At 43.8% G+C, this 23,221-nt stretch overlaps 1 protein-coding gene across 1 annotated transcript in view; it reads left to right on the top strand.

Annotated features, from left to right (window-relative positions):
- TNFAIP6 (TNF alpha induced protein 6) overlaps positions 1 to 5,759 on the top strand; it is a 28,726-nt gene extending 22,967 nt beyond the window's left edge. The window contains exons 4-6 of the mRNA XM_083155042.1: positions 1,642 to 1,870; positions 2,589 to 2,629; positions 5,608 to 5,759. Of these exons, the coding sequence (XP_083011168.1) occupies positions 1,642 to 1,870; positions 2,589 to 2,629; positions 5,608 to 5,759 (422 nt within the window). The remainder of the gene's footprint in view (positions 1 to 1,641; positions 1,871 to 2,588; positions 2,630 to 5,607) is intronic.
- Positions 5,760 to 23,221: the final 17,462 nt, after the last annotated feature.

Below are 23,221 nucleotides of genomic sequence, written 5' to 3' on the forward strand. Positions count from 1 at the left end.
ACATCAGGGTTGTGTGAGAATGGTTGGCTTGGTAAAATGCAAAGATTGCAGCTTACGAGCTACAGAGAGGCTGCCCCGCCGAATACCCACCGCAGCTGTTTCCCCTTGCGAGGGGTTGTGTAACAAAGACACAACCCCTTGCATGCCACCGCTGCAGGACAAATCATTCGATGGTCGCCGACTATCAAATTATTTCTTCTGCCTTCACAAATAAGAGTCAGTCTCAACTGTCAGCTGCCCACATACCCATAGGAATGCCCAGCGTTTTCATGGGGAGACCGCCACTGCCCCCATCCCTCCCTCCCAGCTGTGAACAGCCCGACGAGTGAGTAACTTGCCGCAACCATTTGCAATCGGGGTTTGCACAAACCCCGACCATCGGGGTAGGGGGTTGAATTTGGATCACTACATGTGATCCTGAATCATCCCCACAGTGTGTTAGTTGACTTGGGGGGCAGACCTGGGCTTGATTGTATGTTGGTGTGTCTGCCTGTGGCTTATAGTATCCCCGCAGGCACCCCCGCATCTTCCCATTGGTATGTCTCTCTCGTGGGATTGCATCTGACCAGGATTCTGTACAGCTCCCTGCTTGTCTGCTGGTCCCGATGTGGCAATATAAAAAGAAGGAAAAAAACAAATGAGCATAATTCAATTCTTTGAATCAGGACAGAACTAAGGGCTTCTCCTTTATGGGTGTTTTTCGGTTGAAGGCTATGGAATATTCCAATAAACAGAGCAGGTTCTTAAATTGAATCTCCTCATTTATCATAATTTACTTTAATAGATATTTGGCAAAAATCATGTGTGCCTACTGTAGTTTAAATAACTTCCTTTCAGGAGAAAATAATATAACAATTGGTTGTCGAAGAAGCTTGATGTCATTTATATCATTAAGTGGAGTTGGTGGCGTTATTGGGGGATATACAGTAGTGCTATGGAGGAAAATTGAGGGGACGTTATGGGGTTATATTTTCTAAGGTGTGAGTTTTATAGAATTGGAGAGGTTGCCCATATCAACAGTTGTGTAACTAACATTTTTGGAACCCCCTGACAAAAAAATTTCTAATCTCCCCCATACATTTAATATATTTTTTTTTTACCTAAATAATTATTGCCAGGGGTTTCATGCTTATTGCCAAGAACTACATGCTCATTGCCAGGGAGTTACAGCCCATTGCAAGGGGTTACATGCTCCTTGTTAGGGGTTTCATGCTCATTGCCAGGGGCAATAATATATATATATTTTTTAACCTGGAATCTGTAACAGCGGGGTAGCGATATATGCTACCCAGTAGGACCTCTAGCATCTATCCATCTGTCCAGTAGGACCTCTGGCATCTGTCCCCTCTAAAGCAGCGGCCATTTTTGCAGGGACATTTTTCAGCAGATTCCATTTGGACAGCCAAACTTATTGGAATCTGCAGAGACCAAGCGCAAGCCAACACGCCGGCTCCCCCAATCCACCAAGTGGGGTGCAGTGCCATTGTTAAAATCTGATTGTTGCTTTGGCTAACATCTCTACTTCTATAAAACCCGTACTTATATACCCCTATGGAGGAAATATGACTATTTTGTTGATATTTTAAGTAGTTTATGAAAATACAACATAATATATAGCAATTGTATGTATTTTTATTTCAGCAAAGGAGTGTGGAGGAGTGTATACTGAGCAAGAGAGAATGATTAAATCCCCAGGATATCCTGATGAATATGAAAATGAGCAAATCTGCTATTATCACATACGAGCGAACATCGGCCAACCAATCCTCCTGCAGTTCTTAGAGATGGATATTGAGGAAGACACCGACTGTCTGTCGGACTACTTAGAAGTATACGACAGCTATGATGATATTCATGGTTTAGTAGGAAGGTAAATCATATCCTAATATCTAAAAAGTATTTATACATTAATTTATATTTATATAGTTCTATGCATTTATTATAGTTCTGTGCATCTGTTGATGTCAGCTGCCTGCCCCATGCATGTCCGTCAAGGCTCCATTAGCATGAGAATGCCCAGGGTTCTCATGGGAATGCCCATGAAACGATGGGCGTTCCCATATGCTAATGGGCCAGCCCGCTGCGCCGTCACACCCCACCACCACCGTTCGCAGGCATGGGTGTGTGCACCCAGCGACCAGTTTGGACGACAGGGACGCACGCACCAAGTGCATGCACATGTGCAGAAATGCACATGAGCAATGCAAAAAAAAAATCGCCCCTGTGCGAACACACGAGGGCCTGCAAACGGACCAGAATAAGGTCCATTGAGACAAGTCTTTATTGAAAGTGTTTCAAGCAGTGACATGGCCACGGCCAGAATTGGTGTGGCTTAATATAAAAACATAATGAATATAACAAGTATTCAATTATGATATATATAGTTTCCACATGGCAATGTGACACGGCAAAAAAAAATTGTGGGTATGGCACAATACGTTTCATCACAGGTCATCCTACTTCTTCAGGGGGTATTGTTGCAAAATGATACATAGCGGCACCAATCAGTTTTGTCTCTATGTTTTATTTTAGAGAGCTGCTTCTGCTTATATTTACTACTTTTTATATTTTTCTTTCTTGCTCTCTAGGTTTTGTGGAGACATGCTTCCTGATGACATCATCAGTACAGGTAACATTGCAAAGTGGTCAGTTATCTTTTGTGTACAGATGCAGTAATTAACTGCTGTACAACACAATCATTCTATAGATCAGTGGTTCTCAAACTGTGGGTCCTGACCCCAAAGTGGGTCTTGACCTTCTTAGCATGGGGTCGGGACTCCATGTTGCTGACCGTCAGGCTGATGACTTTTCTTATCTCAGTCAGTGATTCAAATAGTCTGAAAGATCTGTTGAGTTGTCTGTTATTTTAGACTTCTCCCATCATTTTGTGCCTCCACAATGCTGTCATACATATGCTGTCGAACATGTGCTGTCTGCTGCCTACACATGTACTGTGATAACCTTCTGCCTCAACTTGATGGGGTCCTCAGGGTTGCACAAAAATGCGCTATAGCGCGTATTTTACCCTAAAACGGTCCCCGAGGACTCCGTTTTTAAAACTAAAAGGGTCCCAGAGGACGCGCTGTGCTGAACCTGTGAGCCGCCGCCATGAGCCGCTGCGAGCCAATCACTGCAGCAGATGCCGGGACCCAATCATTGAACAGTGGCCGCCCTGCATTTTGAGAGCAGGTTTCAGAGTCACTGTGCGTCCTTCGGCCGCCCTCCGCCATGTAAGTCCATTCCGCTGCTGAGAGCAGGGGGGACAGGATGGGATGCGGCTGTAACAGCCACTCTCAACAGAGTAGGTGAACAAACAACTCAGAGCAGTGTGTCAGTAACATCCAGTCCCCCTCCGCACTGATAGCCAGCTCACCTACTCTGCTGGTTCGGCGCGCACTGTCCCTGTTTTCACGTTTAGGTACTTGTTTCCTAGCACGGCGCCCTTCTTATGCCATCGCATACCACTAATTAAGGTATGCGATGGGATCCAATTTTTGGGTTCTAAGAGGCGAACTGTACAATTTTAATATTGCGTCGCATCGCATGCCATTACAATGGCATGCGATGCAATGCGATTTTTATCAGCCTGATGGGTGATTACTATGTTAAATGCACCCCCATTGTTAACGCCACCGCCACTATCAATAGCAACCCGAAGCATGGCGAGCGCAGCATGGCGAGCGCAGTGTGGCGAGCGCAGCGAGCCCGCGAGGGGCGGTGGTACGAGTCCTCCGACCTTTTCATACCCCCACTATCCACGTCAGCGTGAAGTCGATTTTATATAGAGTGGCGAGCGCAGCGAGCCACCGAGCCCGAAGCGTGGCGATTGCAGCGAGCGCCGCAAGGGGACGCGGAATACATGTGAAGTAATGTGCATCCGCTTGCCACGCTTCGGGATCGGTGGCTCGCTGCGCTCGCCACACTATATAAAATCAACTCCATGCCAACATGGATAGTGGGGGTATGAAAAGGTCGGAGGACGCGTACCACCGCCCCTCGCGGGCTCGCTGCACTTGCCACTCTTCGGGTTGGCGTTCATAGTGGGGTGGCGTTAACAATGGGGGTGCATATAACATAGTAATCACCAATCAGGGTGCCTGTACAATTAAAAAATGCGCTGCAATGCGATCAAAACAATGTCATGAGATTAAAAGTGCGCCGTGCTAGGAAACAAGTATATATGTATCTTTATGCGAGTGCGCCAATTGATACATCCCCCTGACCCACATGTGTCATGCTGGTGAGAAGGGGAGAGGAGGCTTTATTCCGTTGGGACCCAGAAAAGGTCAGGTAGGACCCCAATTTTTAGAAATGAAGGGTCCCCAGGACCCACTTTTTTGGGTGGTTTTCGCAAACACTGGGTCCTGATATTATTTTTACTGTCTGATGGGGACCCAGGGCAAAATAGTTTGAGGACCCCTGCTATAAATGATATATATATTTGTTATGTTACATTAGTACTGCCAAGGAAAAGGACAGGGGACTGATGTAGGGCGCGCCCATATAAATGCTGGGTGTACCCATGCAAATGCAGGCATATCGATGCCTGCTTGGGGCAGGTGGCTGACATCACATGAAGTCAGTACCCATCCTGAATTCAGCCATCTCCCATTACTAAAAAAAAAACAATTGCACATTCCCGTTAATAAAAATCGCACCTTTACAAAAAATCGCACATTCCCATTACTTAAAAATTGGTACTTGTTTCCTAGCACGGTGCCCAGATTTTCTACGTATGGCACTGTAAGGAAATCGCATCTCATGCAATTTGATCTCATGTGATGCAATGCGATTTAAAAAAAAAATGTTTATATGTCTAACGCACCCCCCCCACTTTCCACACCACCCCGAAGTGTGGCGAGCATGGATTCCACACTATGTAAAATCTACTCCACGCCAACGTGGATAGTGGGGTAATGAAAAAGTCGGAGGACGCGTTCCGCCGCCGCTGGCCATGCTTCGGGGTGGCGTGGATAGTGGGGGTGGGGGGGCATCCTATCTTTTACATGTATTCACTGACTTAGCCCCTTAAAAAGATAGGATGCGATAAGAAAATCGCATCCCATCGCATCTCATGCCACTAATGGAATGCGATGCGATGCAATTTTTTATCGCAGCCTATCTTTTTAATGGGCTAAGTCAGTGAATACATTAATAAGATAGGATGCGATAACAAAATCGCATCACATCGCATGCCATTAATGGCATGCTATTTCCTTACCCTGAATAGCCCACTACGTAAATGGAGTAGTGGGCGCTGTGCTAGGAAACAAGTACCTACAAATTTCCAGAAACAGTAGGTGATTTCTGACTTTGTCTAAAAATTTGCACCCTATTACATTGTGCGATTTTTGGCAGTAAATCATATGTGCGACATGTGCAATTTTTTTTTAGGTTAAAAATAGGTAAATCGAAACCTATTACATCTCACCCCAGGTCTGAATCTCCCAAATGGTTTGTAACAGATACAAATTTACTTAATTCATAACTCTGATTTTGCAAATACCCTGAAACGATGTGATTGTTATTTCAATGAGGAGTCCAACCCAAACAGAATTGTAAAAATATTACAGATTCTTATTCATACTCCTTGTGTTTTCCTTTCAGGAAATGTTATGACTTTGAAATTTTTGTCAGACGGTTCCGTCACTGGAGGAGGATTTCAACTCAAATATACTGCGCTAAGCCCACCCTCAAAATATGACCCTGAAATAGACACAAACTTGACTTCTGAAGCAAATCCTGATTTTATATATTAAAGTGGTTAATGATAGAATTAGCTGAATATTTGCTTCTGACCAAAGGAGCAAATGAAATTAATTTGGTGGTGATTCATCTGTCTTCACTCTGCGTAATGCAGATTGTTCTGGGCAAAGCTCCAATTGACTTGAACATGAGATGAATGGAACACTTAACATGCGACAGACGTTGATAGATTACTTCTTTAACTTTCCATGTAATGTACTGTAGTTATGTTGATTTATCATCATAAAAAGGATAGCTGGACAGTTGCACAGGCACAGGCCTGCTAAATATAATGTTTTGCTGCATAGTTTTTACTTTCCAACAAATATGTCTGAAAAAAATATAAAGTCCACCTTTTTCGTAGATGGAACATTCTTAGCAGGGTATCCAATAAGCATGAAAAATTGGGGTTTTGCTTTTTCTTTTAGCAGCAACTTCTTTTTTTTTTCCTATTCAATTAGCCCCATTTTTTCCGATTCCCAAAAAAATGTAGTTCTTTTGTGCGAAAACATATAGGATCTGCGAAAAATCAGGGACCTATGTGTTTTTGTGTCCGCGGTCATGAAAAAAGGCTTCTTATCGTGGATTTGGCAAAATAAAATCCCTGACAAGTGCCAGGATCAGGGGTTAATTTAAATGCCCTGGCAAGTTAATGATATGCTGTAATTTACTGCGGCAAATAGGATAGTACACTTAATTTACATCAGTGGACACTAGTATTGAGGATTCTATATTACTTTGATTTAACATAAACATAGATGTTGCTACCACTCCATAATTATGTAGACTTGGCTGAAGAAGAACAAATATAATTGAGTGAAAATAATGCATTCCTGGCTATAGTAATCATGCATTGTGATACTTGTTATATATTAGGTATTAGGGTCGATTTGTAGGAAAAATGTGGAATAATGTGTCTCATTCAGCATGGAGTAACTGCCCCTTGCTAAATTGCAAGAGAATTGTTAATGGATCGCCAATTGCTATCAATCGCAAATCCATACGCAATTACAGGTTGAGTATCCCTTATCCAAAATGCTCGGGACCATGAGTATTCTGGATAAGGGAATTTTCCGGTTTTTAGAATAATTTTTTTTTAGGCATACTTACCTGTCCCCTGGTGGTGCCCGGTGGTCCCTCGGCATCCACGTTGTCCCCCGAAGTCCACAGCAGGCCTTCAGCCCCGTCTCCGGAGTCTCCAGCGGTCCCAGGAGTGCTTTGCGCGAGTTCCCAGGCGCGCCGGGGACATCACCGGTGTGCACTTGCACAAAGCACTCCTGGGACTGCTGGTGACACCGGAGAGGATGCTGAAGGCCTGCCATGGATGCCGGGGGACTTGGTAAGTATAAAAAAAGGGTAAGGGGGGGTGAACAATTTTTTTTTTTATTGTTCCAAAAAAAAAAAAAGTTTTTGGGAATAATTCGGATACGGGATCTACGGATACGGGATACTCAACCTGTACCAAAATGGTGATTGGCTCTGCAATCTGTGTAAATCGGAGTAGCTCTGAGGCTTCCTTTAATCTGCGACTAAGACAGACTGGAAGTGGTCATCGTTAACGTCACAGATCCAACTGAAAAAAGTCTGTACAAGCCCGTTGTTTCCATCACAAATGGCAGGTTTCCACCCCTAAATGTCAGCTTCCTGTCAGTCAAACTGCGAGAGGATTAAGTTTACGCATTTTCTGCCGCTAATTCCCTTTACACATGCCCGATGCTATGGTACGCATGCACAGTCGATTTGCAAATTCTCTAGATAGCGATCCAAGCTGAATTTGCCCCTTTATCCTATATTTGCCATCATATAGCCCATTTGTAGGACCATCTGAGGGTAGGGGGTGTGAAGAAGGTTTGATAGAAGAGTGTGCACATGATAACGATATTATTATTATATGAATCATTACCATTGGAACTTTTGCAGGACTCCCTCCACTGAGCTCCTCCATCACCTTTTATCTGTTTAATACGATACCAAAATACTACATATGGTGCCTCTCTGCGACAAACTTTCCAGTCATAAGGATACATTTCTATTATATTACAATTGTACATTTGTACCTTTTAACTGATGCAAAACTTGTCATTTTGTCAGAGGAAGGCATCACTGTGGTTCTCCGCTAATTGCCTGACCCTAACCCCCACTATTGCCTGACCCTAACCCCCATACCCTTCTGCCTAAACCTAACCCTTCCCCACAGCCTAACCACCCCCCTCCCACAGCCTAACCTTAATCATGCTCAACCCTGTAGCCTATACCTAACCCTTCCCCACAGCCAACTGTAAAGGTGCCCATACACTGCTGCAATGTCTTGCAGCAGTAAATGGACACCCGAAACACTGCGAGCCACCTGGGACCTTCCCGGTGGCAGGGAAGCATGTAATCCGTCACAATTTGTGCGTCATGCATCCCTGCTCCCCGCCGTCAGGAGGAAGGTCCCAGAACGGGTGGTCGGACAGGCAGCCGGTCTGACCACCTGCTCGGGTCCAATGCACACCGGACTACGCAACGGACCATAAGATTCATACAAAATTCCAATCGTCTACCATACTGTTGATGAGATGTACTCTATAGAAGACGGTATATAATTGTGCCTAAACCATACTTGCCTACTTTTGAAAACTAGTTTCAGGGAGATTATAGTTGATAATATAATTTTGCAAAGCACCCCATTGAGGGGACATGTCATGCTCCTCCCAAAAGGCATGGCTTGTTCCATATAACAAGATATTGTGAAAAGAGATTGTGAACGTGGCACCGAGAAGCATGGGTGTGTACTGCTACATCTGAGAGGAGTCTTTTAAAATGACTTACAGTATATCCAAATGTAGATGAGCCCCAAAGCACTTGCTAAAGTGCTGGGAAATGGTGCTGATGATTCACTGTAAATGTATCTGTCTCTCATTCCATTTTTCCCCAAATAAATAACAGTGTAATGTGGGCTAGGTGAAATAAGGGAGATTGCTAGACTAATAAGGGAGAGAGGGAGATTACTGCTATTTTAGGGAGTCTCCTGCAGAATGCAGGGGTGTAGGCAGCTATGGCCTAAATATGCACAAATCATATAATTAAAAGAAGCCTGCTTTTTAATTCATTATTATAGGACTTTTAAATACAGCCATCAAATATAAATAATAAATCAAAGACTGTTTGATATTTTGCTTTTCTTACCAGGAAAAGTATGCTTCCCTGTCACTCAGGGCCAGATGTACTAAGCTTGAAAAGTGATAAAATTGAGAGTGATAAACCACCAGCCAATCAGGTCCTACCTGTCATTATTCAAATACAGCCTGTAACATGGTAGCTAGGAGCTGATTGGCTGGTGGTTTATCACTCTCCATTTTATCACTTTTCAAGTTTAGTACTTCTGGCGCTCAGTCACTTGAGCTTAAGTATAATTTAGTTTCACTCCAGTAAGTATAAGTTTACTGGTACTGCACTGCCACCTCTGGTGACATGTCGTCATAACATTACAAATATCAATCTATTAAACCTGAGCTACCCAAACTCTGCCATTATTACCGTCCAGGTTTTACGGATATCCATGCTTCAATTCAGATAGGTAAATCAAATTGACTGAGGTGCCTAATTAAGTCACCTGAGCTCAAGCTTCGATATCCTTAAAACCTGGAATGTAATGTGGAGTTTGCAAAACTCTGTGTATGATCATATTACTCCCTCAGTTTTTAGGTTATCTAGTCATTGGGGGTTATCAAATTCTCACAATAAATCACTAATGGTAATTGCCCAGCCAGGCGCTTTCCAAGTAGCCATGATAAGCTGGTGTCTGCAGTGGCTGTTTTTTTTTTTTTTTGCAACTATAATTGGATTGCCCAAGAAACTAAAACTATCAGAGAAGCATAGAGAAAATAGTGAAAAATTGCCATATTTTTGCTTATAATGCTAATTGGATAGCGACCTTTAAAATCCACAAAAGATAATATTTAGCAATACTTTTAGTTTGTTTGTAACTGTAAACGAAAAAAATATCTTACTGCTCACAAATACTAATTGCGTGTGATAATGGTTTAGTACATTATTGCATCCAATGCTGATATTAAGCTTGACTGAATTATCTCAGGTTTGAAGTGCATGGGGAGAGAACAACACATAGCCCAGCAGATCTCAAACTTGGTCGTTAAGGCACCCTAGCCGTCCAGGTTCTCGGTGCACATTAGCAAATCGACATGTGGTCCCACCCCCCACATGACAGACCACCCATCGCACTCATTGCACTACCATGCTGCATTGTCCAAATTCATTCTGTTATTTCATCTCCCCTCTAGAGCTCAGACCGAGAGAGAGAAGGGGGCCTGCACATAGGGATACCAACCCTGGGGCATTTTTTCAATCCCGGGAATAGGGATCGAAAAATGCTCAATCCCAGGATTCCCGGTATTGACACCCCTAATTTAAAAAAAACTCCCCTACTCACTGGTGCAGCATGCAATCTAATCCCAAAATCATGGGATTGGAAACTCCAATCATGGGATTGGAAACTCCAATCATGGGATTGAAATCCCATCAGTTTTGGGGCCAAATTCCGGGATTGGTTACCCTAGTTTCACCCCTCCTTATTCTGTCTTAAAGTGCCTCGGGAAACAGTGTATATACAGCATCTGTTGACACTTTCTTTAACTGCAAGTTTACCCACTCAATGCAAGAATCTTACTATAAGGCTGATATATTCGCAAATCATACATTTCTAATATACCATGGAGACTATAATTTTGTTTAAATAATGTTTTTCTTTCATAATACTTGCTGTTTGCTGGCCACTATTCATTTGGTCCTGTAGGTCAGTTGGGCAGGTATTGGTGGGTATATAATGCAAACATTGGATCATTTAACATTGACTTGGGGGAGGGGGAGTGCTGCTACCATAGCTGCAGGGCATGCTACACTTCAGATGCTGCCCATGTTTTTTACAGGATCACTTTTAGTTCCCAATCTGCGTTTGCTTAAGATGTTGTTGACATAGCCAACTAAAGCCCCATATACACCGGGCGACCCAGCTTAGCATTGTGTGCTAAGGAATGTGGGGCAGGTGATTTCCCCGGTGGCTAGATCGCCCATACACATGTAGTGATGTGTGTATGGGCGAACTGGGCTAACTCATTGTTTTTTTTTGCTCATGCAGGCGATCTATCTAGATCTTAACTGCGTGTTCTAAAGACCTGAGCAGGCAATTGCAAAACACGGGACCGTACATGGCCATCGCCATTGGTCATACACATGGGACAACGTGTGCTTAATTTCTAAGCAATCTAGACAGATCTCTTAGAAAATAAGCAAAAATCGCCCCGTGATAACATATACTGTATGTAACTTCGTTACCCATATATTATCCTGGCTAACAGGTAATAACATTCCAGTGGTTTTGCCTCTGCTAATAGGCTGTCAATAAAAACATAAATGTGCCATTTCATCTGCCGCTAGCAGGAGAAATCATTCGATGGTCGCCGAATGATTTCTCCTGCCTTCGCAAATAAAAGTCAGTCTAGTCTAAAGCCCCGCCATCGCCCCTGTCCGACCAGGCCCTCCCTACCCGCAAGGAATGGCCTGGCGAGAGTGTAACTCGCCAAAGCCATCCATTGCCAGAACCTGCACATGTGAAAATACGCAGTTGTGCATGTGCAGGCCCCCCGCTATTGGTTTGGGATCAAATTTGCCCTGTTCCGAATGGTGCAGAATTAGGCCCTACGTTTGTTTGCAGCAATATTTTAGGAGAACTAATATATACTGTATAATATTAGTTATTAAAATGCAGCCTTTTAATTGACTAGAATCTAATGATATCACTGAGACATGCAAGAGGCTCCATCCATTGGCCCTTATTCTGGCCCATCCATTGGCCCTTTTTCTGGTCCATTTGCACTGACCAAAGTCTTTGCAAGGGCATCGATGGTTGTGTTGGTCATTTCTGCTCATGTGCATTCGCCAAGTGCGTGCAGCGTATGCGACTTGAGATTTACTTTTATATGTGTGCGCCTTCGCCATCATTCGATGGTCACTGACCATCAAATGATGTCGGAGGATCCCCCAAGGCTGCGAATGGATGTTACTGTGTAACATCCATTCGCAGGCCCTGCGAGCGAATCGTCCTTGCGAATGTGGGCGACGTGTACCCCATATATATGCTCTATACAGTAATATGCAGCCATCCTTTATTTGCGATTATACAGGTATTTTTTTCTGTGTAAGTAAATGGGAAATAATGAGTAAGTATTTATTTACAAACGTAAACCTGACATAATGTATGTACAATATTATATTTCCTATTATAATATTTGAGGTCTGTTCTTATTTATGTGCTGTAATATATTAATCATTTGAAGAAAAAATACTTATGTGCTGTATTAACAATTTAAATAAATAAATAAAATATTCTGAATACAGTTTTTCTTTTGATTTTAAATGAAATAAAAAATGAAATACTCAATTACACTGGCCAGCAAGTACAGTACATAAGAACATTAAGTTTTGTTCCCAAAATTCAATAGTAATATTGTTTACTTATAGAGTGCCAGGAAATGACGCAGCTCTGTTGAGAGAATATTTATTCAATCACATCAGACCCCTCCCAACTGCTTTCCTTAACACAGGCACACACACACACACACACACACATACACAGTGTGGCCATTTTACTTAGCAGAGGGTTAATTTACCAGTATACTTTTGGGAGGAAGCCTATGCAGACACGACAAGGTCATACAAACAACATGCTATTGTATTATCTCTTATGCGGGGTACACACCAGGACGACCCGCTCACGGTGCACATCGTGAGCGGGTCATCAGTGTTTTTTCCGACCCGCTCACGATGACGTGGGGAGCACGACCCGCTCACGATGTGCACCGTGAGCAGGTCCGATCCGATGGCGACCCGCACCCGGGAGTACGGTTGTTTCCAGATCTTACCTGCTCCAGGTAGGATCTGAATAACGACCGACCTGTGGGACCGCGCATCGGATCGGACCACACAGGACAGAAAAGGGCCCAATCACCGCAGAATCTACATCCAATCGGTCGGAATTGGATCTAGATGGGATCGGACCCTTGTCGTCCTGGTGTGTACCCAGCATTAGATTCAGTCTATAAAATTCTACCAAGTGGGAGACAATAAGGACAGTTATGTTGGTAGAATGAGGTCCATGGATATAAGGGAACAATGATTTCTTTACTCTTAGGGTTCTCAAATCTAGTTCTCAAGCACCACCAACAGTTCATGTTTTGTGAATGTGTTGCACAGATGAGTTCATTTATTGTGTTAGGTCAGTAATTATCCCTCCTGCGCCCACATAGAGAAACCAATCAAAACATGACCTCATGGGAAAACTTGGGGTCTAACTGAATGCATAAAAAAAAAGACGAGTCACAGGGTCACCTTGAAACATTTATTTAGTAAACACAATATTTTCATTGACCACTTGTCTAGGGGCGGTTCCCCCTTATTGTCCAAACAACATGGTCTTTGGGAAATACTACCATCAGGATAAGGGGAAAGGGGAGGGGGGGGCATTTTGACAGCACATCTGTTAGTGTCAATATAAATATATCCCAAATGATGAATTAACTACAGTATTTTGCTTACATATCAGGCAGCCTGTTTTCCCTTATATCATCATATGATAATCTGCATCTCAAATTTTCTTTGGGACACTTTACGGAACTCACGTAGGGCCAGTTGTATCAAGCTTCAAAAAGTGATAAAATGGAGAGTGATAAACAACCAGCCAATCAGCTCATAACTACCATATTACAGACTGGGTTTGAAAAATGGTAGGTACAGATGGAGCCGGCTCCATCCAGCGATAGGGACTGGGACACGCATGCTAGGCAGTGTCTCCCAGGCAGTGTCTCCCTGCCCGTCTCCGCTTCAGACGCTGCCCAGTTCGGGGGGGGGGGGGGGTCTGGGCGGCGAGGGGAACGGCGGCGACAGGGACTGGCGGCAGGCTCCGTTGCCACGGGGCGCACAAGAGCGTCTTGTGCGCGCGCACCCCTGCCAGCAGCCAGCCACTGGCGGGGGCTGGCGATAGAATCGCTAGCCCCTGCAAAGATAAAGAGAGCTTCATCTGTAGGAGCTAATTGGCTGGTTGTTTATACTTTCCCCTAATTTATATGTGTGTGACAACTCCCTGGAAGAATACTTCCACCTCTCCTCCTCCTAACCTGTAGCTGCCTCATCTCTGTCTCCCAACTTGTCACTTCCATATCTCCTCCTTCTGACCCGTCACTTCCCTATCTCCTTCTCCCAACCTGCCGCTTCCATATCTCCTCCTCCCGACCTGTCCCTTCCCATCTCTGTCTTCCAACCTGTCACTTTCATATCTTCTCCTTTTGACCTGTCACTTCTCTGTCTCCTCTTCCCAACCTTCCTCTTCCATATTTCCTCCCAACTTGTTGCTTTCCCATCTGACTCCTAACCTGTCACTTCCCTGTCTCCTCCTCACAACCTGTTGCTTTCCAAGTTCTATTGTGCATGCACATTAAATTGCTGTGCATGTGCAAAGGAGTGAAATGCAGGTATCAAATCTCATCAAGGTATCTATCCCAACTTACCAACCCGCCTCCACCCCAACGGGTTCTACTAACCTCAGGACTTTTCAGCTTTTCCTCTTCTTTCAACTTCTCCTATTATTTCACAATCTCTGATTCCCCTCTTTTGCTCTTACTATTTCTCCCTGTTGTCTGCAGGGCTGGCTAGCTACAGTCCTCAGCCTACTACTTGGACATGAGTTGCTGCATGGAGCTCAGCACAGTGAGTGTCCAAAAAACACTGTGGAAAGAAAGGAGGCGGTGGGATTGCGGTGCAGAGTAATAACTCATCAATCATGCTTTGTGCATTGGTCACACCACTGAAACCAGCCCTATTCTAGGTGCAGATAATCTCTCTGAGTATGGCCTTTAATGTGAGAAATTCAGTGTCTATATACACAGCCACTATTAGCAACACACCCATACTACGTTACATCTGTGTCTGATTAGACAATCCCATGTAACCAGCTACGATCGCGTAACACATTTCTAATACACTTCTTGGTGCTGGTGTCTGAATCTGTACTGCATTTTGGTATGAGCACTGTGTCAGGGACAGCAGGATTTCCCTGTTTAAGCATATAAAAGCATCTGAGCATGGATCCAGTCAAGGTTTTGGTTGAGGTAAGGAATGAACTGCAGCCAAGTTGATTAGTTGCACCTGTTAGCTGGGTTTAAGAATAGCTCCGCCTCACTAACGCCTCAGGCCGGCTCAGACACCCACCACAACCGCCCCCAACAATTCAAACCAGAACACCCCCAGCACCAATGGCACCTTATGGACAGATTCCTGTCCCACCAGATGCAGAGATCCAGCAAGAATAAGAAAAGCCTAGAATCCAAGATGGCCACCACAACCGAGTACGCAGCCTCCCAGTCACAGGTACTGCTCCCTTCCCCAGCATCACTGGCCTCTATTATAGATGACTTCCCTGTCACATATGGGGAGGTGAAAGAGAAAAAGTAAACCGGTTATTATAAATGCGCTAGAAAGCAGCTGGTGAAAACAAACACTGAAATGGTGTCCCCACCCCAAAGACAGAGTAGCAACAGAAAATATTGTGCTATCAAAAAACACAAAGGGCGTGTTCCTTTCACCGGCGCTAACCGGGAAAATAGAAAATGAACATCCCTGATATGGGATTATCATCTCCTCTTTTCCGCCTCGGAATGGATCAGAACATGTGTAATTCCATTCATAAATATTAAGGGTATCCACCACGAGGGTAGATGTAGGGCTAGAATACCGTACATCCCTATCAGGGAATCGGCGTCTCCTCTTCTCCGTTATGACAGATACCTTAGGAAGAATTACCAAGTCTATAGTCCCAACGTCATCCATACATCCGTATTCATGTTTGAATGGAAATAAATCGTATATAGTGTAATACTGATAAAATGTATTTGCATATAAACAAGGTGACAAATATAAGTAAAAACAAAGACAAATATTGCTGGAAGTCCCACATGGGAAAGAAGAGTTACCATAAAAGGTGATGAAATTGATGGCATAAGTTCTCATTAAGCACTTTAGTGAAAGTCAGTCCCGGGCACTGTTTATCAGAAAAGGCATCCAGATCCGGTAGCAAAATCTCTCCCTGCGGGGTTTGAATAAAGATAGACACGCCCTTTGTGTTTTTTAATAGCACAACATTTTCTGTTGATACTTATGGGGAGGTGGTTAGGGCCAGCCAGCACACTATGGGACCTCTCATGGATGCACAGGCCTCCAAAATCTCGCTGGCCATACAGGATCTTAAGGTGCAGCTGCAGCAGATTGTCACACTCTGGGGTTTTGTAGGGACTGGCAAATGGGGAGTACCCTTAGAGGAGACAGGGATTGGATGGCGGAGGGTTGGTGGTTGGATGTACTGCCTTCTCATATACCAGGATCGAGGATGAACGAGGAGAACTTGGATATGATTGAAGAGTTTAATGAAAAGGTCTTAGCATACAATCAAATACGAATAATAGCACACAGCAAGTAATGAGATGAATGAATGATAACAGTAGCAATGGTACCAGTTTGTACAATGACGAGACTATGAAGAGAGGCTTGCTTACACAACGATTATGAGATTGAAGATGATGGAGTTTGGAGACCACTGTAAAAGTTTGTAGTAACGATAGAAGACCTTTGTAGATAACTGTGGCAACTTGGAAGACTTGGTACTATGAAATACTCTAAAGGCTGGATACTGTGGAGCACTGTGAAGACTTGATACTGTGGAACACTGTGAAGACTTGATACTGTGGAACACTGTGAAGACTTGATGCTGTGGAACACTGTGAAGACTTGATGCTGTGGAATACTGTGAAGACTTGATACTGTGGAATACTGTGAAGACTTGATACTGTGGAACACTGTGAAGACTGGATACTGTGGAATACTGTGAAGACTGGGTACTGCAGAATACGGTGAAGACTGGGTACTGTGGAATACTGTGAAAGGTTCTAGCACTTGACCACACTGAATACTCTGTAGTAATTTGAAGACACAGTATATACGTTAGTGCTTTAGACGACACTGTAGACACTTTGATGACACTGTAGACCCTGTGATACTTAGAAAACACTGTAGAACTGTAGACACTTTGGTATACGTCGACACTTTAGAAAACACTGTAGAACTGTAGACACTTGGTATACTGTCGACACTTTAGAAAACACTATAGAACCGTAGACCTTTGGTATACCGTCGACACTTTAGAAGACACACTGCACACACTAGCATACTGTAGACTTTAGCATAGTGTAGACTTTGGAATACCTGGGTATTTGCTGAGAGTCTCTGAGGAACTTTGAAGGTAACTGAGAGGCACAGAACGGCAATCCCAACAGGAGAGAGGTGGGTCTGCTGCGGCACGCTGGAAGGTCACTGTGGTACTAGGACTTTAAGGTACACCGGACAGAAGAAGCAGCAGGTTAGGCAGGAACACTGTGGAGCACAGTCACTGAACCACTCTCCAGGAGGTAGACTGAAGCACTGGCAGGGAGACATGGGCCAGACCCCTTTTATCAGGGAAAGACACACGGGATTGGCTGGAGGAAACCCTGGCAGGGAATTGGAGAAACCTTGGTCTCCAACATGGCTGCCCCCACACTGGAGACACCACGAAGAACCAGGCACACCTCCTCTCACAGCCACAGACACGCAGCAGGCCTGCCCCTCCATTGCACTGTGCTACAATAGCGGCTTCTGCTGCCGCACCATGCTGCCCTGGACCTGCCTCCTGTGTGCCCCTGCTCCCTGCGTCCTGACCATACCACGCGGCCAGCAGGACAGACAGCGCGACCCCTAACTGTGGTAAGCCTCTGAGCGCTGACACAGATCACAAACATGCAGCGTGAGACTGACTGCAGGATGGAGGAACTATTTACAGATGTAGTCACTGTCAAACGACATCCACACTTCAATACACTGTCTATCAGCTACAGGCTAAAGTGGACAATTTAGAAAACAGGGCAAGGAGAAATAATCTCTCGATAGTGGGACTTGAGGAGTCCATTAAATGGCCGGATCTGTTTCACTTCTTCCAGAACTCCTTGCCTGATATGCTGCAAATAAAATATTAATGGCAGGAAATGGTTATTGAGGGGCACCCACCACTTAGGCCCTTTACGCAGATCACCTAATGGGAGACCAAGAGTAGTTATCTTCAAATGTCTGAATTTCCTTCATAAGGAGGCTAAATGGTTGGCTTCCAGGAAACTGAGGGATCTGACATGGAATGGGGCCAAAATCTTCATATTTCAAGATTTCTCTGCTGAAGTCACAAGGGCGCCCCTCTGTGCTCCAGGCTGCTTAACTTACAAATGAAGTTTGCTCTCATCGACCCTTCATGTCTGAGGCGGTTTATTGGGGATTCTACCAAAGAGTTCACTACTGCTGCGGATGCTGAAGGACTTCTCAAGGAGTATCTGGCATCTTCCTCAGAGCAGCCCCCTAGCCCATACCCATAACTGATATGCATATATGGCCCTTCTCCTTTATTTGTCGAATTGCAGCAGTACGGGGCACGCCCATGAGTGGGGACATCTGGTTGGTTTTTGCAGCTATAGGGTGCACGGAACACAGTTACTTGTTTTTATGCCCCTGCTTATTACTCCAGTATACGCACCTGTCCATCTGGAGATGGGCTTCGTGAAATCTCAGCAGAAAACAGCCTATGGGACCACCACCCTTTTTATTTCTGGCTGCACTATGCTCACCTCCCTTGATACCCCTGGTTGCTCACAGCTATGACGTGGGTGAATGTGCCTCATTCCTACTATTAATTAGCATATAAAATTATTTCTCCCCGAAAGTAATGTACTGCTACTCCAAAACCTACCTTATGCCTTAGTCCTGTGTTAGTTAGTTAGTAAGATGATCTGTTTCTAAAGCATCATTTTTATTTGTGGTTGGGTGTTGGCTTGCCAACTACTACTGTTTATGTTTTTATTTAAATATTGAGCTGTGGTCTGCTAGGCACGACCCTGTATTATGTTTGTAATTTTCATTTAGCTATATGGCTTAGTTTTATCTAGCCAGAGGTATTCTTGTTCTAACAATAGGGGTTATTCTGATTCACTCGGAAAGGCACAATCACTCTCTAATGGAGAAAACCATATGCACTGCAGGTGGGGCTGATGTAACATGTGCAGAGAGAGTTAGATTTGGGTGTTTTATTTTTTCTGTGCAGGGTAAATACTGGCTGCTTTATTTTTACACTGCAATATAGATATCAGTTTGAAGCACACCCCCACCCAAAATCTAACTCTCTCTGCACATGTTACATCAGCCCCACCTGCAGTGCATATGGTTTTGTCCATTAGAGAGTGATTGTGCCTTTCCAAGTGAATCAGAATAATCCCCCAATACTCCACTGGGGAGTGTTTGCTCTCCAGTTGATCTACTTGAGGAAAGTGATTTCATATCTTTCACCTATGTGAATGTTTTTTCTTACCCTTTTTGTGACATGTCTGTCGGCTCACGTTTGTTTCATTGTCATTTTACTGCACTTATAAACGAGGTATTAGGACTTTTCTGAAACTAGGAACTCTAAATGTAGGATGTATGAAAGTGGAAAAAAATTCTGATTTACCTAAACAAAATCCGCTTGGACGTGGTATTTCTTCAGGAGACACATCTCTTGCCATCTGAGATTCTCAAACTTAATACGCTCAGATAGAGCGTGATAGCTTTGGCATCCTTTATATCGAAGGCCAGGAGGGTGGTTATACTAGCACATCAGTCATTGGGCATGACCACCCATTCAATTGTTTCAGACCCCCATGGTCGCTATGTAATTCTGGATAATACTACTTCTGGTATGAGATACACCTTGTGTAATATTTACACCCCGAATTTAAAGTCTAGGGAATTTTGCACCCCACTGGTTAATAAACAACATTATTACCCTTCGGACACTATCATAATGGGAGGTGATTACAACTTAGTTGTATCTCCAATCTGAAATAAAAATTTGCCCCTAACTAGAAAGCAGATTGGGGGATGGCATCACAAGTTTGGTTATTCAAAAGTTACAAATGGTAGATTCATGGAGAGCATTCCCCACTGAAAGAGAGTGCACATGCCTCTCTGCGGCACATGGCACACGGTTTGTCCTGGCTAGATTACCTATTGATCTTGAAACGATTGTTTTCTAGGATAATCGATTTGCATATAGAACCAATTTCTATTTCGAACCACTCGCTATGCTGGATGACAGTTGCAAGTAAATCAGATAAAGGCCCAATCCATCAGGGACGCTTTCCTTCAAACTTGTCCAATTCGCTTCAGTTTCAATCAAAGCTAGAATTGATGTGGATGGATTACTTACATGATAACCCAAATCTACCTGATGAGCACCCACTGCTATTCAGGCGTCCAAACCAGTAATCAGAGGCCAAATTTTGTCTTATTGTAAGATTTAGGGAAAAAAACATTGAGTCCATCTACTTGGAAGCTCTTACCTCCTCCTAACAAAATTACAAAATGAACCCCTCTAGGGAAAAGAAGACTTCTTATCTTACCCAAATATCCTCCTTCGACACTATTCTATCATCGTTAGAATCTAAGTTCTCTTTCCAAAGGGACTGTGCAATCTATCGTTATGGAAATAAGTCTGGCAAACTGTTGTCCAACTTATTAAAAAGTAAACATCCACCCACTTCTAAAACTGCGATCAGATCCGCAGATGGGTCTCTAATCCAAACTAATGCAGACATAGCGCAAGTTTTTAAAGACTTCTATTCACAACTTTACTCTAAACCAACTGTTTATATTGAAGCCAGGGATACTTTTTGGTCTCGCCTTACAATCCCAAAGGTCTTGGATGCTCAGTCCCCATCTCTGACGCTCCCGATCACAGCAGAAGAAGTCCAGAAAACCATAGGTTTTTTAAAAATAGGGTCGGAAGGGTTTTCTAAGTACTACATTACATTAAAATTGTAGCCCCCGAAAACAAGCAGTCAGCTGGCTAAGTTATATAATTCTATTATGTCAGAAAAGGACCTACCTTTATATTTTAATGCTGCAACCATTAAGGTCCTACCTAAACAAGGACGAGGGTTAGAACTGCTAGGCACATATAAACCCATATCCCTGGTAAACTCGGATTATAAAATCTTAACTAAAATCCTGTCCGACAGACTAAAGGTGGTTTTACCAACCATAGTACACCCAGACCAAATCGGGATTTATGTCAATTGGTGGTCAATATAATAAAAACTATTAACAGCGATACGATGGATACACTTGCATCCAACCTCTGATATTAATGTGGTGCTTTTTCTGGATGCAGAGAAAGCATTCGATATGGTAATGTGGGAACACCTGATCGATATGCTAGGCAGAAAATAGTTCCATAATACGCAGGTTATGAGCAATGGTTACATGTCTCCTGCTTTTTGTATTAAGACACCAAAAAGCACACTAGAAATAGTGATTAGTATGCTGAATATGAATGCTTTTTTTATGTAATTTATTTTGTTTTATGTAAATCTCACTGGCCGGTGTTCTCACTTTTTAAAAGTGTATAAAATTTTGTATTAGTAAATAAAACTATATTGATTTTTATTAAACCAAGTTTTCACAGTGTCCCTTCGCGCCGTCTACCTTGCATTTAATGTCTGTATTATGTATTCTTTGTTCATATATTCAAAACTCTTTCAATAAATTGCTTTTGGAAAAAAAAAAGAAATGGTGTCTCTACACAAGGAAAATGCTCCTAATGCTGGATAAGCCAGCCAGGTGATAGGCTGGAAGTCTGTGGTTACCTTAGAAGCCATTGCAGTTTTCTGATTATGAAAATATGAAATGTGATGCTGTAACCTACATACTGTAAACTGTTGTTACAACCAGGTGATTGACCTAACGAATTAAACTTACGGCTTGCATTTTACCCAGTCCATGTGATCCTGTCACAGCAACATTAGGACACATGCTTTGTGCAACTTAGATGCATGCACATGTGGTTTCAGGAGGTAGAGCACCAAGGCAAGTGCCCCTCTTTAATTTATATTTGTTTCCTTACTTTTATTTTGATTGCAGCTGATGGTGAGTGATGGGATGCCGTGGTCACTATTCATGTATATATGCTTGTGTCTGGGAGCCACCTGCTGCTAGAGTACATGCAACTTATTACCAAAGGGCAGGGAGTAGAGGCAGATTCTGCTGGGATATTCTGACCTGGAGCCTCTAAATGCATTTATTTTTTACTTTGTCTTTAAAGAAAGAAAAAAAAAACACCAATGTTTCCAGTGCTAACCAAGTTTTTTCTTGCACTTAGTGGCTGCCCATGAGTGTGCCAAAATTGATTTGTACAGTCAGTGTAGGAGGCTGGATACAGCAGCTGCTGTATCCAATCAAGGCTCATACAACCCCTGACCTCCCTCCTCCAGTGTAACTTTAACTTCTGTTGCTATATCCAGTCTGCTAATACCCCCAACCCATATATATTAGTGAGGCATCAGTGTAGGGGGGATGGTTGGGACCAAAGCCTGGTGATTGGTGCGAGCCATGGAGACCAAAGCCTGGCGAGCAGTGTTAGTCAAGGAGACCAAAGCCTGGCAAGCGGTGTGAGTCAAGGAGACCAAAGCCTGGCAAGCGGTGTGAGTCAAGGAGACCAAAGCCTGGTGAATGGTGCAAGCCACAGCGACCAAATCATGATCAGTGATGCGGACCACAGAGACCAAAGCCTGTTGAGCGACACAAGCCATGGAGACCAAAGCATGGCGAGTGATGTGAGCCACATAGACCAAAGCATGGTAAGTGGTGCTCACCAGGGAGACCAAAGCATAGAGATTGTTGTGCGCCATGAAGACCAAAGCATGCCAAGCGGTGCCAGTCTGCAAGGTACACATTTTAACATTCTGACCAAGTTTAGTGATGTTCTCAAGCAGTTTAGTTATGCTAACCCAGGGGGTCCCATGTTCTGAATATGAATCCAGACATAAATGTTATCCATAAGCATAAGGAGATCACCCATAGAGTTGTAATCCCTTATACACACCCAATAGCATCACTGGAGAGCGGTGGCATGTTGTTAGGTCAGTGGCTGGCGAGTACCCGCCCCACCACCCCCTCCTGCACTGGTTCCCAAAACACAGGGGACATATTGAGTAGATGTTCCCCGTATTAATGTCATAGCCGCTTAATGGGGTCTCCCGTGGCCAAATATTACCCACCCTAACTAATCAGCCCAGGTCGTCAGTTCTTGAGGAAGTGGGGACCACCCATAAAATAAAGGGGTCCCCTCTTCCTAGGGCACCCCGGGCTTGTGTTGAAGCCTGGGGCGGCTATACCCCACAACACTGGGAAGTGGGTGCAGGGTTGATAGTTGGTTTAAAAAAGTCCTTTACAGTGGGACTACAGGTCCCAGCAAGCCTGACCCACATGCTTGGGAGAATCACAGGTATCAGCATGTGGGGGCATTGAAGGCCCGCTGTTACCT

Source organism: Crinia signifera, chromosome 7 (genome assembly GCF_055691185.1).
Source record: "Crinia signifera chromosome 7, ASM5569118v1, whole genome shotgun sequence".
NCBI lineage: Eukaryota > Metazoa > Chordata > Amphibia > Anura > Myobatrachidae > Crinia > Crinia signifera.